Source organism: Lemur catta, chromosome 13 (assembly GCF_020740605.2).
Source record: "Lemur catta isolate mLemCat1 chromosome 13, mLemCat1.pri, whole genome shotgun sequence".
Lineage (NCBI taxonomy): Eukaryota > Metazoa > Chordata > Mammalia > Primates > Lemuridae > Lemur > Lemur catta.
In genome coordinates this window covers 12241655-12255202 of record NC_059140.1, presented here as the reverse complement: position 1 = coordinate 12255202, position 13548 = coordinate 12241655, and the positions used below count along the sequence as shown (strand labels likewise).

The following is a 13548-nucleotide window of genomic DNA, read 5'->3' as shown; positions in this document are numbered from 1 at the left end:
GGTTTTGGTTTGTAATTTTAAAAGATTTGAACACTCTAATATGAAACTACAGTATTCCTGAGAGTGGCCTGATGGAATGTCACAATTTTCCCCTACAGAAGGACAAAAATGCCTTTAATGTCCTCTAATGCTAGAGTACTAGATGATGTTTCAGTGTAAATGCCAATACTTAATGTCTTCATATACAATTTAGAACAGAAATTTTCTTAACTAGTTAAAATGATTCTTAGATTAAAAAACAAAACCACAGAGCTTTTCTGATGTCTCAGGCTTCTCCTTAGATTTTTCTAGTTGTTGGTACTGTTCCTGGTTTCCTAAAAGTTTCTTGCAATGGGTGAGGTCCGAACACTTTACGCGTGTAGCCGGTGGCCCTCACAATTCTGTGTTGGACCAAAGCACTAGGCAGGCTGCGTGCACCTGCTCTCCACTCTTCCATATGCCAGTTTCTTCTCAGCTGACTTTATTAGCTGTCATGTAACCGTCTCTTAATCATTCGTGAAGCACATGGCCTCATTCGGGAAAAGAAAACATTGCACTTTAATCCCAACATACATAATCTATGTTGCTTAATTATTTTAATAAAGTTTTCACGTTAGAATAATAACTGCACTCCCCATGAACTTAGGCTAGAAAGAAGGGACACCAGGTTCTCTCCCAACCCTTTTGGGGATGCTCAAGCCGTCAAGGAGGAGTTCTCCGGGACCCCTCTGGGCAGGGCAGGGTCCACTTTGGCGAGGTTGAGGACCCGGCGCGGGGAGTTGGCGGCCGCGCGTGGGGACCGACCGGTGCGTTGTGTCCGCGGGGGCGAGGTCAGCACTGGGCGCCGGGAGGAGGCGGCAGCGCGCGGGGCCTGGTGGGATGGGTCTGCGGGGCCGAGATTGAGGCCGAAGATTGGGCGGGAGGAAGGCGCGCCCGCGCGTGGGGACCGACCGGGTGGGCTGCGTCCACGGGGCAAGACCGAGGCCCAAAACTAGGTCTCAGGAGGAGGCCGCGCCTGGCCAGACGGTGGGCTGCATCCGCGGGGTCGAGGACCCAGGGCCTGCCGGAAAAAGCCGCGCAGGTTCGCGGGGCGCGGTCTGAGGGCGTCACTTCCGGCGCCGGACCACTTCCGGGTGCGGGAAGGGGCAGAGATTGGTGCAGCAAGGGAGGAAGGAAAGAGGGTGAGGAGAAGCGGCGGCCAAGCGGCCGGCGGCGGGGACGGCGGGTTTGCTCCGGGCCGCCAGGGGCTGCTCGCCCGGTCGCCCGCTCTCCCTGTCGGGGCCGCCCGCCGGGGCCCGCGCTCGGCCTGGTCCGCGGCCTGCCCGCCGCCGGCCCGCGGCGCTCAGCGCTTGTGCTCTGTGTTGCAGGTCTATCCGGAGCCCCGGAGCGAGAGCGAGTGCCTGAGCAACATCCGCGAGTTCCTGCGCGGCTGCGGGGCGTCCCTGCGGCTGGAGGTGAGCGCGGCGGCGGGGCCGAGGGCGGGCCCGGGAGGGCGGTGGCGGGCTCGGGGTGGGTACCGGTCTCCAGCCGGGCCTCCTGCCCACTCTGCGCCCGGGTCTGACCGGGCCCGGCCGTTCCGGGGTCTGGGGTGTGCAGAGCGGGGCGTTGCGGGTCCAAGTAACGGCCGGCCCAGAGGAGGCGGCGCCAGGGTCGCCCCAGGGCAGGGAGGAGCCAGTGAGTGGAACCTCAAACCTTGCGCTCGCTCAGGTGGGGAAGGGTGCTTTTAGCTTGTGGTGCCGGTGACACACATTTTAAAATCCGTTTGTCAGGGGTGTGAACCGAGGCACCTATTTCAGCCTGGACTCTGTGTTTACTGATTCCCGTAGGATTTTCGTCCAGGTCTGGGTCAGTCCTCAGAATCCTCAGCAGGTGATCAGGCAAAGCCTGGCCAAATGGGCCAAAAAAACCCCTCCTAGCCTCACTTCTTTCTTTCTCTGCCTTTTTTTTTTTTTCTTTTTTAATCTCGGACCAGAAATTGGGTCATTTTACTGGGTCTCTAACACTTAATGTTTAGGTTAGAGGATTCATATTACTTGTATTTGGGGTTTGTAGAACATGCTTTTGGGGAACATACCGGGCGGGGTGTCTTCCATTTTGCATAATGTTTTGTCACCTTACCCAACGTTATCTTTTCGGATTTTCAGTGGCAGCTGTTTGAGAATGGCTATCTTTCATTTTATTTTTCCATTCGGGATTTTTCTTATTGTTGGGGTAGTGCTTTAGATTCAGAAATCTTTCTTGGAAACTGCAGGCTGAAGTGGTTGCAGTTCTGTATTTAAATCTTGCCTTTTATGTTGCCGCTTTACCACTCTTAGCTTCAGTTTCCTTATCTGCAGACTGAGACAAGTTATGCCAAGCTCCTTGATAACAGTACAGTTGGCCCTCTTTATGGTATCAGAGGGTTGTGCATCCGTGGATTCACCCAACCTCGGAAGGAAAATACTGGAGGAGGGAGAAATCAATAAAAACCAACAATACAACAATAAAAATAACACAAATAAAAATACAGTATAATAGCTACATAGCATTTACTTTGTATTGGGTATTTGTAAGTAATCTAGAGTTGATTTAAAGTATATGGGACTAAGCCATTTTATATAAGGAAGTTGAACATCGAGGGTTGTGGTATCTACAGGGATTCTGGAACCAATCCCACCTGGATACCAAGGGACCACAGTATATGAAAGCATCTCTGGTAGAACCTGTTCTATTGGCATGACCCAGTAGAGGTTCCCCTTCCTGAAGGATAGTCTCTCGCTATAGGCGTCTTGGGAAAAGAACTAGAAGTCATCAAACTGTAAGGGAAGATTATGTGGAAAGCTTATTTAACTGAAATTAGACATGTAGGACGGGATAGAGATTAAATACCACTGTTTTTGTTAGCGACTATAAACATGAAGATATTTATTGTTGGTAGTATTTGATGTCTGTGAGGAAATAATTACAGGTAAATGAAAGTGGATTGGGGGAAAGTCCAAGAAATTTAGGGCTCTTTAAAGGGGGTGGGGGGAAGACATTGTTTCAATAAAGAGTAAGGTCTTTCCCTTTGTTGTATCAGCTTTGTCATTATATAATCCAGCTTCCTAATTTGGTTGTGATAATATGCTTTGCTAGTAGCAGTTTTTACTTTTTCTTAGCCTTTGTTGTGGGATTTTATCATCCTCTTTAAACTACTGAGTTTTGCTTATGTTATTACATTATTGAATTTCAATTTGCACATTAAGATAATCTGACAACCATAGTGTAAGACTTTTAAAGAAAGTATTGTTTTAAAGAAAGTTGAGTGTTAAACTCATTTTTAGTTTTCCAACTGATGTTTTATATAGCAACTTTTTTTTTATAATTTAGTTTATTTACAGTTGCTCTAGAAGTGTTTGTTCACTAACAAATCCCAAGCATTTAGAACAGTGCTTGTCATATAGTAGGCCTTCAATAAATATTTGTTACTAATTAAATGAGCTTGAAGCTATAGTTGATAGCAAATATGTTTCATTTTAAAGAAAAAAATCAATTTTGACTTATTTTGTGCTATAGAGTATGTAATTTAAAATAGATGCAAATGTTAGTATTAGCATTTTTCAAGCTTAATATAAGTCACACTTAAAACTCCTAATTACTCAGGAGATAAGAAAATTTTAAGAAAATAGCACACGAGAAACCTCATAAATTGTTCAGTCACTGTGATTTTTAGGAAGTTACCCTGAGAAAGGAACTCTGTGCCTAACTCCGGCTTTCTAGCCTTGTAGTCCGTGGTGTGAAGGGACAGGGCTGTGTCCTGAAAGGCTTGCCCTGTGAACCACAGTGCAGCAGTTTCCCAGTGTTTTTAAAGAGAATTGCTTAGGGAGTGGGGAAGGTAGGACCTTGTGCTTTTGAAATTTGTCTAGCATTTACACATTTCATTTTCACAAAATTCCAAAAGGTGGTTGACTGATAAGAAACATTTTGAAATTACAAACATGAAACTTAAAACTGATACCTTAAATTCTAGATTAGCTTTTTCCTTGTACAGTTATAAATATCAGGGAGCTTTTTTGCAGGGATTAGTTTAGATTGAATTGTGTTTGTAGCAGACTGTTTTTGGTATATATATTTTTTTGTTTACTGCCAGTTTAAACTCTCCTAAAAGTCCTTACAGGAAAAGAGGAACTGAACTTTATGGTTAATGTATCAGTTATTGTAATGCATACACATCTTAATTAGCTATAGAGAATCAGATATTATCCCCCAAAGAGTTCTAATTATGAAAGGCGTTTTATAAATTTTAAAGGAATATTGTGCAGTTTGCATTGTTAAAATTTGAGAAGCATTGTAGGTTTTAAGTTGTAAAACGTTTTTAAATTTGAGAAATTAAAAAAATTTTAAATTTGGACAATTTTGTGTTGGAAAGCAGTGCACACAGCTTAGATGGTGACCTCTTCATATTCTTATAACTTTTTCTTTGCTGTTCAGCCTGTGTCTTTTTGAATCTTTTTTCTATTAGGATAAATATAAACTGGGCATAGCAGTGCTAATTTCCCTCCATTGTATCTCAAAAACAACCAAAATAATAATTAATCATAACAAGAATAGGAATGATGATGATGATGTGTTTAGAATTTCATTTAGGGAGAAGTGACTTAGTGAGGCAAGCCAAGCAAGTGAGAGGACATTTCTTTGCACTTCATCAGAGAGATCAAGAGTAATTTCTGTTTTCCAATATTTTGCTCTGTTATTTCTGAATTCTAATTTAAGTGTTGCAGCTACTAGGGTATGTGTATGTGCACACGCACTTGTGTTTTTGTTCCTTCAAAGTCACAATAAATTAGCTTCCAAGATTTTCCCATCCAATACAGTATTATCTAATTAAGCATCTGATAACTGTTGAAGCAGGTGACACTAGCAAAAGCAGAGTTTGTGTTCCTAGGAAAACATCATCATACTTGTGACGTGTTTACCAACTTTTTATTTGAAGATCTAAAGTTAAGGATATAGTTGTTTAAATGTACATCGTTAAATTAAGCCCACATTATTAACGTGTTTCTGGGATGTTAGCAACAACATTATTATTTATTATAATATAGCTATGAATTTTGATGTAGTTCTGTTTGAAGGAAAAATGCTGTTCTCAGTATTTAGTTATATTCACAAATATTCAGAAATATATATATAATATGTATGGTTTTTATATATAAACTTTGAAAAGTTGACAAAAAAGATTAACTTCAGCATTTTTATAAACTCTGGTATCTAAGTTTATTGAATTTTCCAGCTACTCTAAAGTCTAAATTATAATTATAAAGTGAGAGCCATATTTGTCTTGAGCCATTCTCCTTCCCATAGACATTTTTCACAGTTTCCTAGCATAATCTTCTACCTGGGTGACAATCAGCCATACTTGAAAGCAAAAGAGGATTCTTATGGATGACCAAAAAGGGATAATCCTGTCTGATAGTCTAATATTAATGAGACTTTTTTGCTTAAGAACTGACTGTGCGCTTCCATACAATGTTAGCCTCATTGCTTTCAAAAGAAAAACGAAACATTTCAGATGAAACTGGATGGACCTGTTCTCATAGTTGCCAAGAAGGAATAAAGCCAGTCTGTCAACTGAAAGCAAACCACAACTCCTTTTCTCATAGGCTATTTCTGGAACAGGCATGTTTAACCTGATAGGAAAGGTAATCCTAATTCAATTGATCTTCCCAGCTTCTTGGCACATCAGCTAATACTAAAATTATCTTCCGGTTTCAGAATCACTGTTCATTTATTTAACTGTTCTTCTGGAAAAGTGGAAATTGTCCAAAGTCCCAGGTGGTTCAGAGAAGAAATCTGCTCTTTTTCCATCCTCACCCTTGGAAATTTTTGGTTAGCGTTTTGGTCTCTCAGATCAGTAGAGGATGAAATGTAGCACTGCTATTCACATGCAGCTTCTCTCACAATCCAGTTTCTTTTTATTTTCTTTAATGCATATATTTTATTTTCTAACTGACAAGTTGCATATATTTATGGGGCACAAGGTAATGTCATGGTACACGAATACATTGTGGAATGATTAAATTAAGCTAATTAACATATCTGTCACCTCACATATTTATTATTTCTTTGTGGCGAGAACATTTAAAATCTGTTTTAATGATTTTGAAATATGTGTTACAATATTAACTATAGTCACCTTCTGTACAATAGATCACTAAAACTTATTCCTCCTAACTGAAACTTTGCACCCTTTGACTAACATCTTACCTTTCCGTGTCTAACCCCTTGCGACCACCATTCTACTCTCTGCTTCTAGGAGTTCAACTTTTTTAGTTTCCACATTTAATATAAGTGAGATCATGTGGTATTTATCTTTCTGTGCCTGGCTTATTTCACTTAGCATAATGTTCTTCAGTTTCATCAATGTTGTTGCAAATGACAGGATTTCCCTTTTTAAGTCTGAATAGTGTTCTATTGTGTATATAATCCACATTTTCTTTATTCTTTCATCTGTTGATGGACACTTAGGTTGATTCCTTATCTTGGCTATTGCTCATAATGCTGCAGTGACTGTGGGAGTGCAGACATCTCTTCTACATACTGATTTCAATTCCTTTGGGTATATACCCAGAAGTGGGATTGCTGGATCATATGGTAATTCTATTTTTAGTATTTTGAGGAGCCTCCATACTGTTTTCCAAATAATTTACATTCCTACCGACAGTGTATAGAGTTTATTTTTCTCCGTACCCTCACCAGCACTTGTTACCTTTCATCTTTTTGATAATAGCCGTTCTGACAGGTGTGAAGTGATATGTCATCTCGATTTTAATTTGCTTTTCCCTGATGATTACTGATGTTGAGCATTGTTTCATCTATCTATTGCCATTTGTATGTTTTTTGATTATCCTTTTTTAATTTGGTTGTTTTCTTGTTTGAATTTTTTATATATTTTGGCTAATTAGCCCGTTATCAGATATCTGGTTTGCAAATATTTTCTTCCAATCTGTGGGTTGTCTCTTCACTCTGTTGATTGTTTTCTTTGCCTTGCAGGAGCTTTTTAGTTTGATGAAATCTCATTTGTCTTTGCCTTTGTTGCCTGTGCTTTTGACATCATATTCAAGAAATTGCCAAATCAATGTGGTGGAGCTTTCCCCCTGTTTTCTTCTACTGGTTTATAGTTTCAGGCTTATGTTTAAGTCTTTAGTTCATTTTGAGTTGATTTTTTTATATGGTATAAGGGCCCAGTTTAATTTCTCTGCACGTAGATACCCAGTTTTCCCAGCACCATTTATTAAAGACCGTCCTTTCCCCTTGTCTGTTCTTTGTCGCAGATCAATTGACTGTAAATATGTGAATTTAATTCTGAGCTCTCTCTTCTGGTCTGTTAGTCTATGTGCCTGCTTTCATGCCAGTTCCATTCCGTTTTGGTTACTGTAGCTTGGTATAATATATTTTGAAATTAGGTAGTGTGATGCCTTTAGCTTTGCTCTTTTTGCTCAAGATTGCTTTGGCTATTTGGGGGTTTATGTGGTTCCATATGTATGAATTTTAGGATTGTTTTTTCTGTCTCTGTGAAGAATGCCATTGGAATTTTGGTAGGGATTGCATTGCATTTGTAGATAACTTTGAGTAGCATGGACATTTTAACAACACAGGTTGAGCATCTCAAATCTGAAAATCCGAAATCTGAAATGCTCTAGAATCTGAAACTTGGTGAGTGCCAGCATGACACTCGAAAGAGATGTTCATTGGAACATTTTGGATTTTTGGATTTGGGATGCTCAACCAGTAGGTATAAAGTACATATTCCAAAATCTGAAATTCAAAACACTTCTGGTCCCAAGCATTTCGAGTGATACACTCAACCTGTATCACTTTCTAAGAATGTATATGTGATGTTGAGTGGCAAAAAGCAGGCTTGTTGTGGTGTGGTTGCTGAACGGTTAACTTGGCATACTCACTCTGGTAACTGTGATTTTGATCTTCAGCAAACTTTTCCCCCTGGACTCTTAGCTGCCTACGTATATGAAGTGTCTGCTTCAGGGAGGCAACATAGTATAGTGACCTGAACCCCTCTGCTGGGTTGCTGTCCCATGCTGCTACCATGTCACTAGCTCTGCCATCTGCACATTGGAAATATAGTAATACTTGTCCTTTGTATTTGTTGTGAGGTTTCAGTGAGTTAATGTAAAGCACTTGGAGCAGTGTCTGCAAGTTCGAGGTGCCAAATAGATATTGTCTGTTATTATTATAGTCATCATCATTCTTTTTTTGTAGTTCGAGCCATGTTGTATATTTTTTTAAATCTTTACTAAGTAATCCATATTCATTATATAAAGTTCAGGAAATAGAGTATGTAAGAAGAAAATGAAAAATTGTATAATGCTAATGCTACTATCTAGAGATAACCATTGTTAAAGTTAGTAGTATTTCTTTTTTGGTCTTTTTTTCTCATTGTGCATATATAAATATACTTTAAAAATGTCCATGACATCATAGTATGCGTAATGTTTTGTAACATGCTTGAACTTGGTATGGTGACTGGGTTTCCATGTTAAATATTTGTCTGCTACTTTCATAGCTGCCTCTTAGTGGTAAAAATCCCCATTTTTGGATATAGAGGTGGTTTCTAAGTTTCCACTGTTGTAAACAGTGGACTGTGTGATGGACATTTCTGTATAAAACTCTTCACCCTTGATTGTCTTTGTGGGATGCATTCCCTGATGTGGCACTGCAAGGTCAAAGGTGAGGACTTTAAAGGCTTTGGACACCTACTGCCATACTGTCTCCAGAGAAGTTCTGTCACTTTGCCTTGCCAGTGGCAGTATATGAAAGTAGTCTTTTCCTGTCTGTCTGTGACTGCCTTGTACCTGTTGTATGTAGGGAAGATGGAAACCTCGTGGGTATACATTTTGGCTTTTTTTCTTGTATCTTGCTCAGTGCCCACATTTCTGGGTACACTGTAAACTAAAGTAAATGTGAGTGAGGCACTCAGAATTTCTTGCATTGAACTTTTGAAGAAGGGTGTGAAAGAAAAGCTGCTAGAATAGAAAATAAAAGTCGAAAACCCCAGGAGTTTGTAGTGCTACCTTCCAGCTGTTGCACAAGTAATCTGGTGAAGTGCTGAGTAGGGCATTCTGGGGCCGCTTCCATGCAGGCCGTAAGTCTGGCTATAAGCGCATCTGGAGACTGTTTGCAAAGGTGAGAGGCCTGGGTTTTCTGTGTGTGTGAGTGATGAGATTTTCATTTTCTCTCTTTAAAGCTGGGAGAATTTGAAAGGAGTTCAGGTGGGCTTTCCAGCATTGTAAATGAGCTGGGTGATTTAGTGAGTTAGAGGTTTTGGAAAAGAAATCGCCTTTCCTGTTTGTGAAACACTCATCTTCCTTGTGTATTTCTGAAGGAATACCTACTTTTATTTATTATGCTGCTTTGTCTAATGCTCAATTCTCTTCATAGTTTTTTAGCCGAGTTATGATTGGCTATGTTATGATTTTGCCCAAAAGAATATTTAAAAATACTCTTCCAAGAATTAAAACATTAGGGACACTGCTGGTGGGACTGCAAATTAGTACAACCTCTGTGAAAAGTAATATGGAGATACCTCAGAGAGCTACAAGTAGAACTACCATTTGATCCAGCAGTCCTATTACTGGGCATCTACCCAAAAGAACAAAAGACGTTCTATAAAAAAGACATCTGCATTAGAATGTTAACAGCAGCACAATTCACAATTGCAAAGATGTGGAAACAACCCAAGTGCTCATCAATGCATGAGTGGATTAATAAAATGTGTTATATGTATACCAACCATGGCGTTCTACTCAGCCACAAAAAACAGTGGTGATCTAGCACCTCTTGTATTATCCTGGATAAAGCTGCAACCCATTCTACTAAGTGAAATATCACAAGAATGGAAAAACAAACACCACATGTACTCACCATCAAATTGATTTTAACTGACCAACACTTAAGTACACATATAGTAATAACACTTATTGTGTGTTGGGCAGATGGGAGGGGGGCCATATTAGGAATACTCTTGTGCAGTTTGCCTCTTTCTACTAAGAACGTAGCACCTTGCATGTAGCTGCCATTGTGGTAGACACATACAGGAGCCAGACAGATGCATGAGACACATTCCAGAATGAAAGGTCCCAAGTGACAGAATGCCAGAACCACTGCTTCCTCAAGGGAAACTTGCACAATACAAGTGAGATGGTGTGTGTGAGCACTCTTGGGAAGGAGTGGTGTGGAGTTTGGGTAGGGTGACAAGGTGACTATCTAGCTTCAATAGGGTTCCTTCCTTGGCAGAGTGATCTCTTTCTGATCAATTTGTCTCTGGAGGGTTCGGGCACCAGGAGTCTGAGGAGGGTCCTTCTCACCGAGGTTCCTTCTCCCATCCAGGTCATAAGGAAACCATTTGGGCTGAGATGGCCAGGGTGATGGAAATGGAAGGTGCCAGCCTTCCCTGTGTCTGTCTCTGCGCCTGCTGCAGTCTTATCCACTTGGTCTCTGTGCTGGGTGACAGCTGTGGCGGCCTCATTTGGGTGGGGTTAGGGAGTAGGGGTCCCCTCAGCCACCCAGCAGCTGCTGCCATCAAGGCTCAGAGGATCCCGCCTCCTGCGGATTTCATCAGGCTGTTCATGCTGCCTTTGTGATGAACGTGAGTGGAGAATTGACTTTTTTCCCTCCATGTCCTTATGTTCTCAGAATGTCCTAAGAATGGAGGTGGCAAGAAAATTTCAAGTAGAAGAAAGACTTAGAATGTTAATAGGGAAATATGAGGGTTTCCATGTAAAGGTAGATAAAATAAGAATTGTTAAGGTTCAGTCTTGAAAGATAGTGATCAAAAAGAGTATCCTTATACATTATAAAAATTTGAAGCTTGCTAACAGAAGTTCAGTAAATTCTCCATCCCCACCTCCAGTACCAAATCACAGAATCTCAAAACTTGGGTTTAATCTTTTGAAGCTTGAGAGATGGGAAACTGACTGAAGGAAGTATTAACAATGTAAAAATGGCATACTTCTGTAGTCTTGTTGTGTTAACTCTCAAGGATGTGGTGCCGTGTTGAAAGAATAGGTTCCTTAATGATGGATGTACAGTGAGATATTTGTGGACGCCGGGGATGTGTGATGATGAAAGGAAGGGAGATGATGCGGAGCTCCTCCAGTGTGTTCTTTGGTGCCTGTGCCAGAAACAGTGCAGAGACAATAGCTTACTATGGAGAATGTGAAGCAGACCTCATCATTTCTTTTCAAATCAGTAGTTCTGAACTTAGGGGAGCTCAGTAATTAGGGAAGGTGGTGTAGGTAAGAATAATGATGACAATAATGGATGCTTACCTTGGGGATGTGTCAGGCACTGCTGTATCCATTTACTGCGTACTAATTTATTTAATCCTCAGAAAAGTAGCTTCACATTTGAGAAGTGTCATTGTTTGCGAGACAAGCAAGTCATGTTAGGAGTGACTTTTAGAGGTAGTTACTGCCACAGAGGCCCTTTCTGGTCCTGGCGCTGGTAATGAGCATGCTGCTAACGCTACAGGGACCTTGTTTTGGAGACATTATGGGAAGATTTTTTTTGAGAAATTAATATTTTGGAGTCATCCTTCTCAATTGTAAAATAATATTTATGCTAGTAAGTCAATAAATATTTAATGAGTACTTTCATTTGTGGGACAACGGTCTAATAGCTGCAGGTAGCTTGGTGAATTGAGGTGGGGGGGTGGTTCCTGCTCTTACGGAGCTTACGTTCTAGTTGGAGGAAACAGCTAAACAGAGGGATCCATGCGTGGACAAATGAAAATGTCATGTCTGGCGGTTGTAAAATATCATCTTCAGTGAGGTGAAAGAGTGGATGCTTACTTAGATAGGGTAACTCAGGGAAGGCCTCTGTGAGGAGGTGACTTTAGGATTTGCTCTCACAGCCAACATAATAAAAATATTGGCTGGTCTGAGAAAGACCAAACATAGATGTCAAAATTGCTTTTCTGTTTACTTGAATGCTTTCCTCCTCTGAACTGGAATTTATCTTAGTTTTATGTCTGGCCATAGGGAACCTGGGTGAGGATTGGTCAGTTTTTTACCTGTGCAATCGATTGCCTTGCGCAAGGCTGACAAGGTCTTCTGGCCTCGACTCGATGCTGTGTGGCAGGGGAAAGCATTCACGGCACATTTAGGCCAGGTCCACCTTCTCAGTAGAGGGTTTGTTGTTGGGAGACGATGGTGTTGGTCACACCGAGGGTCTGGCTGCTGCCTGTCCTTTGTTTTAGTGGCAGTTCCCTGCAAGCAGTGTCTGGCTGCTTCGTGTCTGAGTCGAAAATGGGAAACCTGCTTGTTGCGTAACTGGGGCAAGGAGTTTGATTTGGGAGTTAGTTTATGGTAGATAAATGAATACTTGCCCTCAATCTTTTCTGTTTTAAATATTAAAAACAGCAGTGATAATCTTTAATGTTTTAAAACGTTTTATCTTTGTATTGATTGTATCCATAAGAAAAATGCATGCTTACTAAATACACATAAAATAGGGAAACTGAGAGTTTTATATGCACTGGATTTTTTTTTTTTTCACCATCTTGAAATTTGTCAAATAAGGGCTTCAACAAAGATGAAATAACTGGCTTTTACCTTAAGCTTAAGTCTGCTGATGCACTCTTGTGTGACTTTTGTTCAGGGTCTGTATAACCAGATGGAATTACCTGTGGTATTCACAGTTGCCCCAGTAGGTTTTTGTCAGAACATTTTGTTTGTGATGAGGAGGCTAAGTTATTTTAAACTGTGTGGGTTGGTACTGTTTTTAACATTAAGGTGTAAGGTATCTGGGCTTTGGTTTTAGCCAGAGCTAGCCTGGGGAGCTATGTATGAGTGCAGTGATGCAGGCACCTGTGGAGGGGTGGCACAGCTGGGTGGGGCTCTTTGGGGACTCTGAAAGCAAAAACAATAGAAAAAGTGGAAAGCATTAAAAATGTCTCATTTTTGATTATAGAAGTACACTTCAATATTGCTACAGATTATATACCTAAATATTCCTTCTCTTCACTCTTTTAATTTGGGAAGTTGGTTCATAGTGTATGTGTTTCAGTTTGCGTGTGCTTTTTTTAATGATTGAATAGCCATGATCTTTAAAATCAGTCTGGTGAATGTTTTTCTAATTGGGAAAGGTTTTTAAAGGATGATACAAAAAGCCATAGAGGAAGAGATAAGTGAATACAGCTGCTGTGGGTCTGAATGTGTCCCTCCAAAATTCATATGTCAAACTTGTAACCTGAAAGGTGACAGTATTAGAAGGTGGAGCCTTTGGGAGGTGATTAAACTCATGAAATGGGGTTAGTGCCCTTAGAAAAGAGACGCCAGAGAGATCCCTCACCCTTCTGCCAGGTGAGGGTATAAGGAGAAAGTGGCTGTCTGTGAGGAAGCAGCCCTCACCAGACATTGGATCTGCTAGCACCTTGGTCTTAGGCTTCCAGCCTCCAGAACTGTGAGAAATACATTTCTGTTGTTTATAAGCTACCCAGTTTATGGTATTTTGTTAATAGCAGCTCAAAGGGACTAAGACAGTGGCAAAGAGCATAAGCAAGTGGTGCACTGAGAAAAGATATTTATAACCTTG

At 40.9% G+C, this 13548-nt stretch overlaps 1 protein-coding gene across 3 annotated transcripts in view; it reads left to right on the top strand.

The window, feature by feature from the left end:
* Positions 1-13548, top strand: part of ARHGEF7 (Rho guanine nucleotide exchange factor 7) — a 163133-nt gene that overhangs the window by 30461 nt on the left and 119124 nt on the right. For 2 of the 3 annotated variants that reach the window (XM_045567471.1, XM_045567476.1), the window contains exon 2: positions 1347-1433. In XM_045567471.1, coding sequence (XP_045423427.1) covers positions 1347-1433 — 87 coding nt within the window. Of the gene's footprint in view, positions 1-1099; positions 1161-1346; positions 1434-13548 lie in introns of those variants that run through there. The other variant, XM_045567474.1, reaches the window with a different exon arrangement.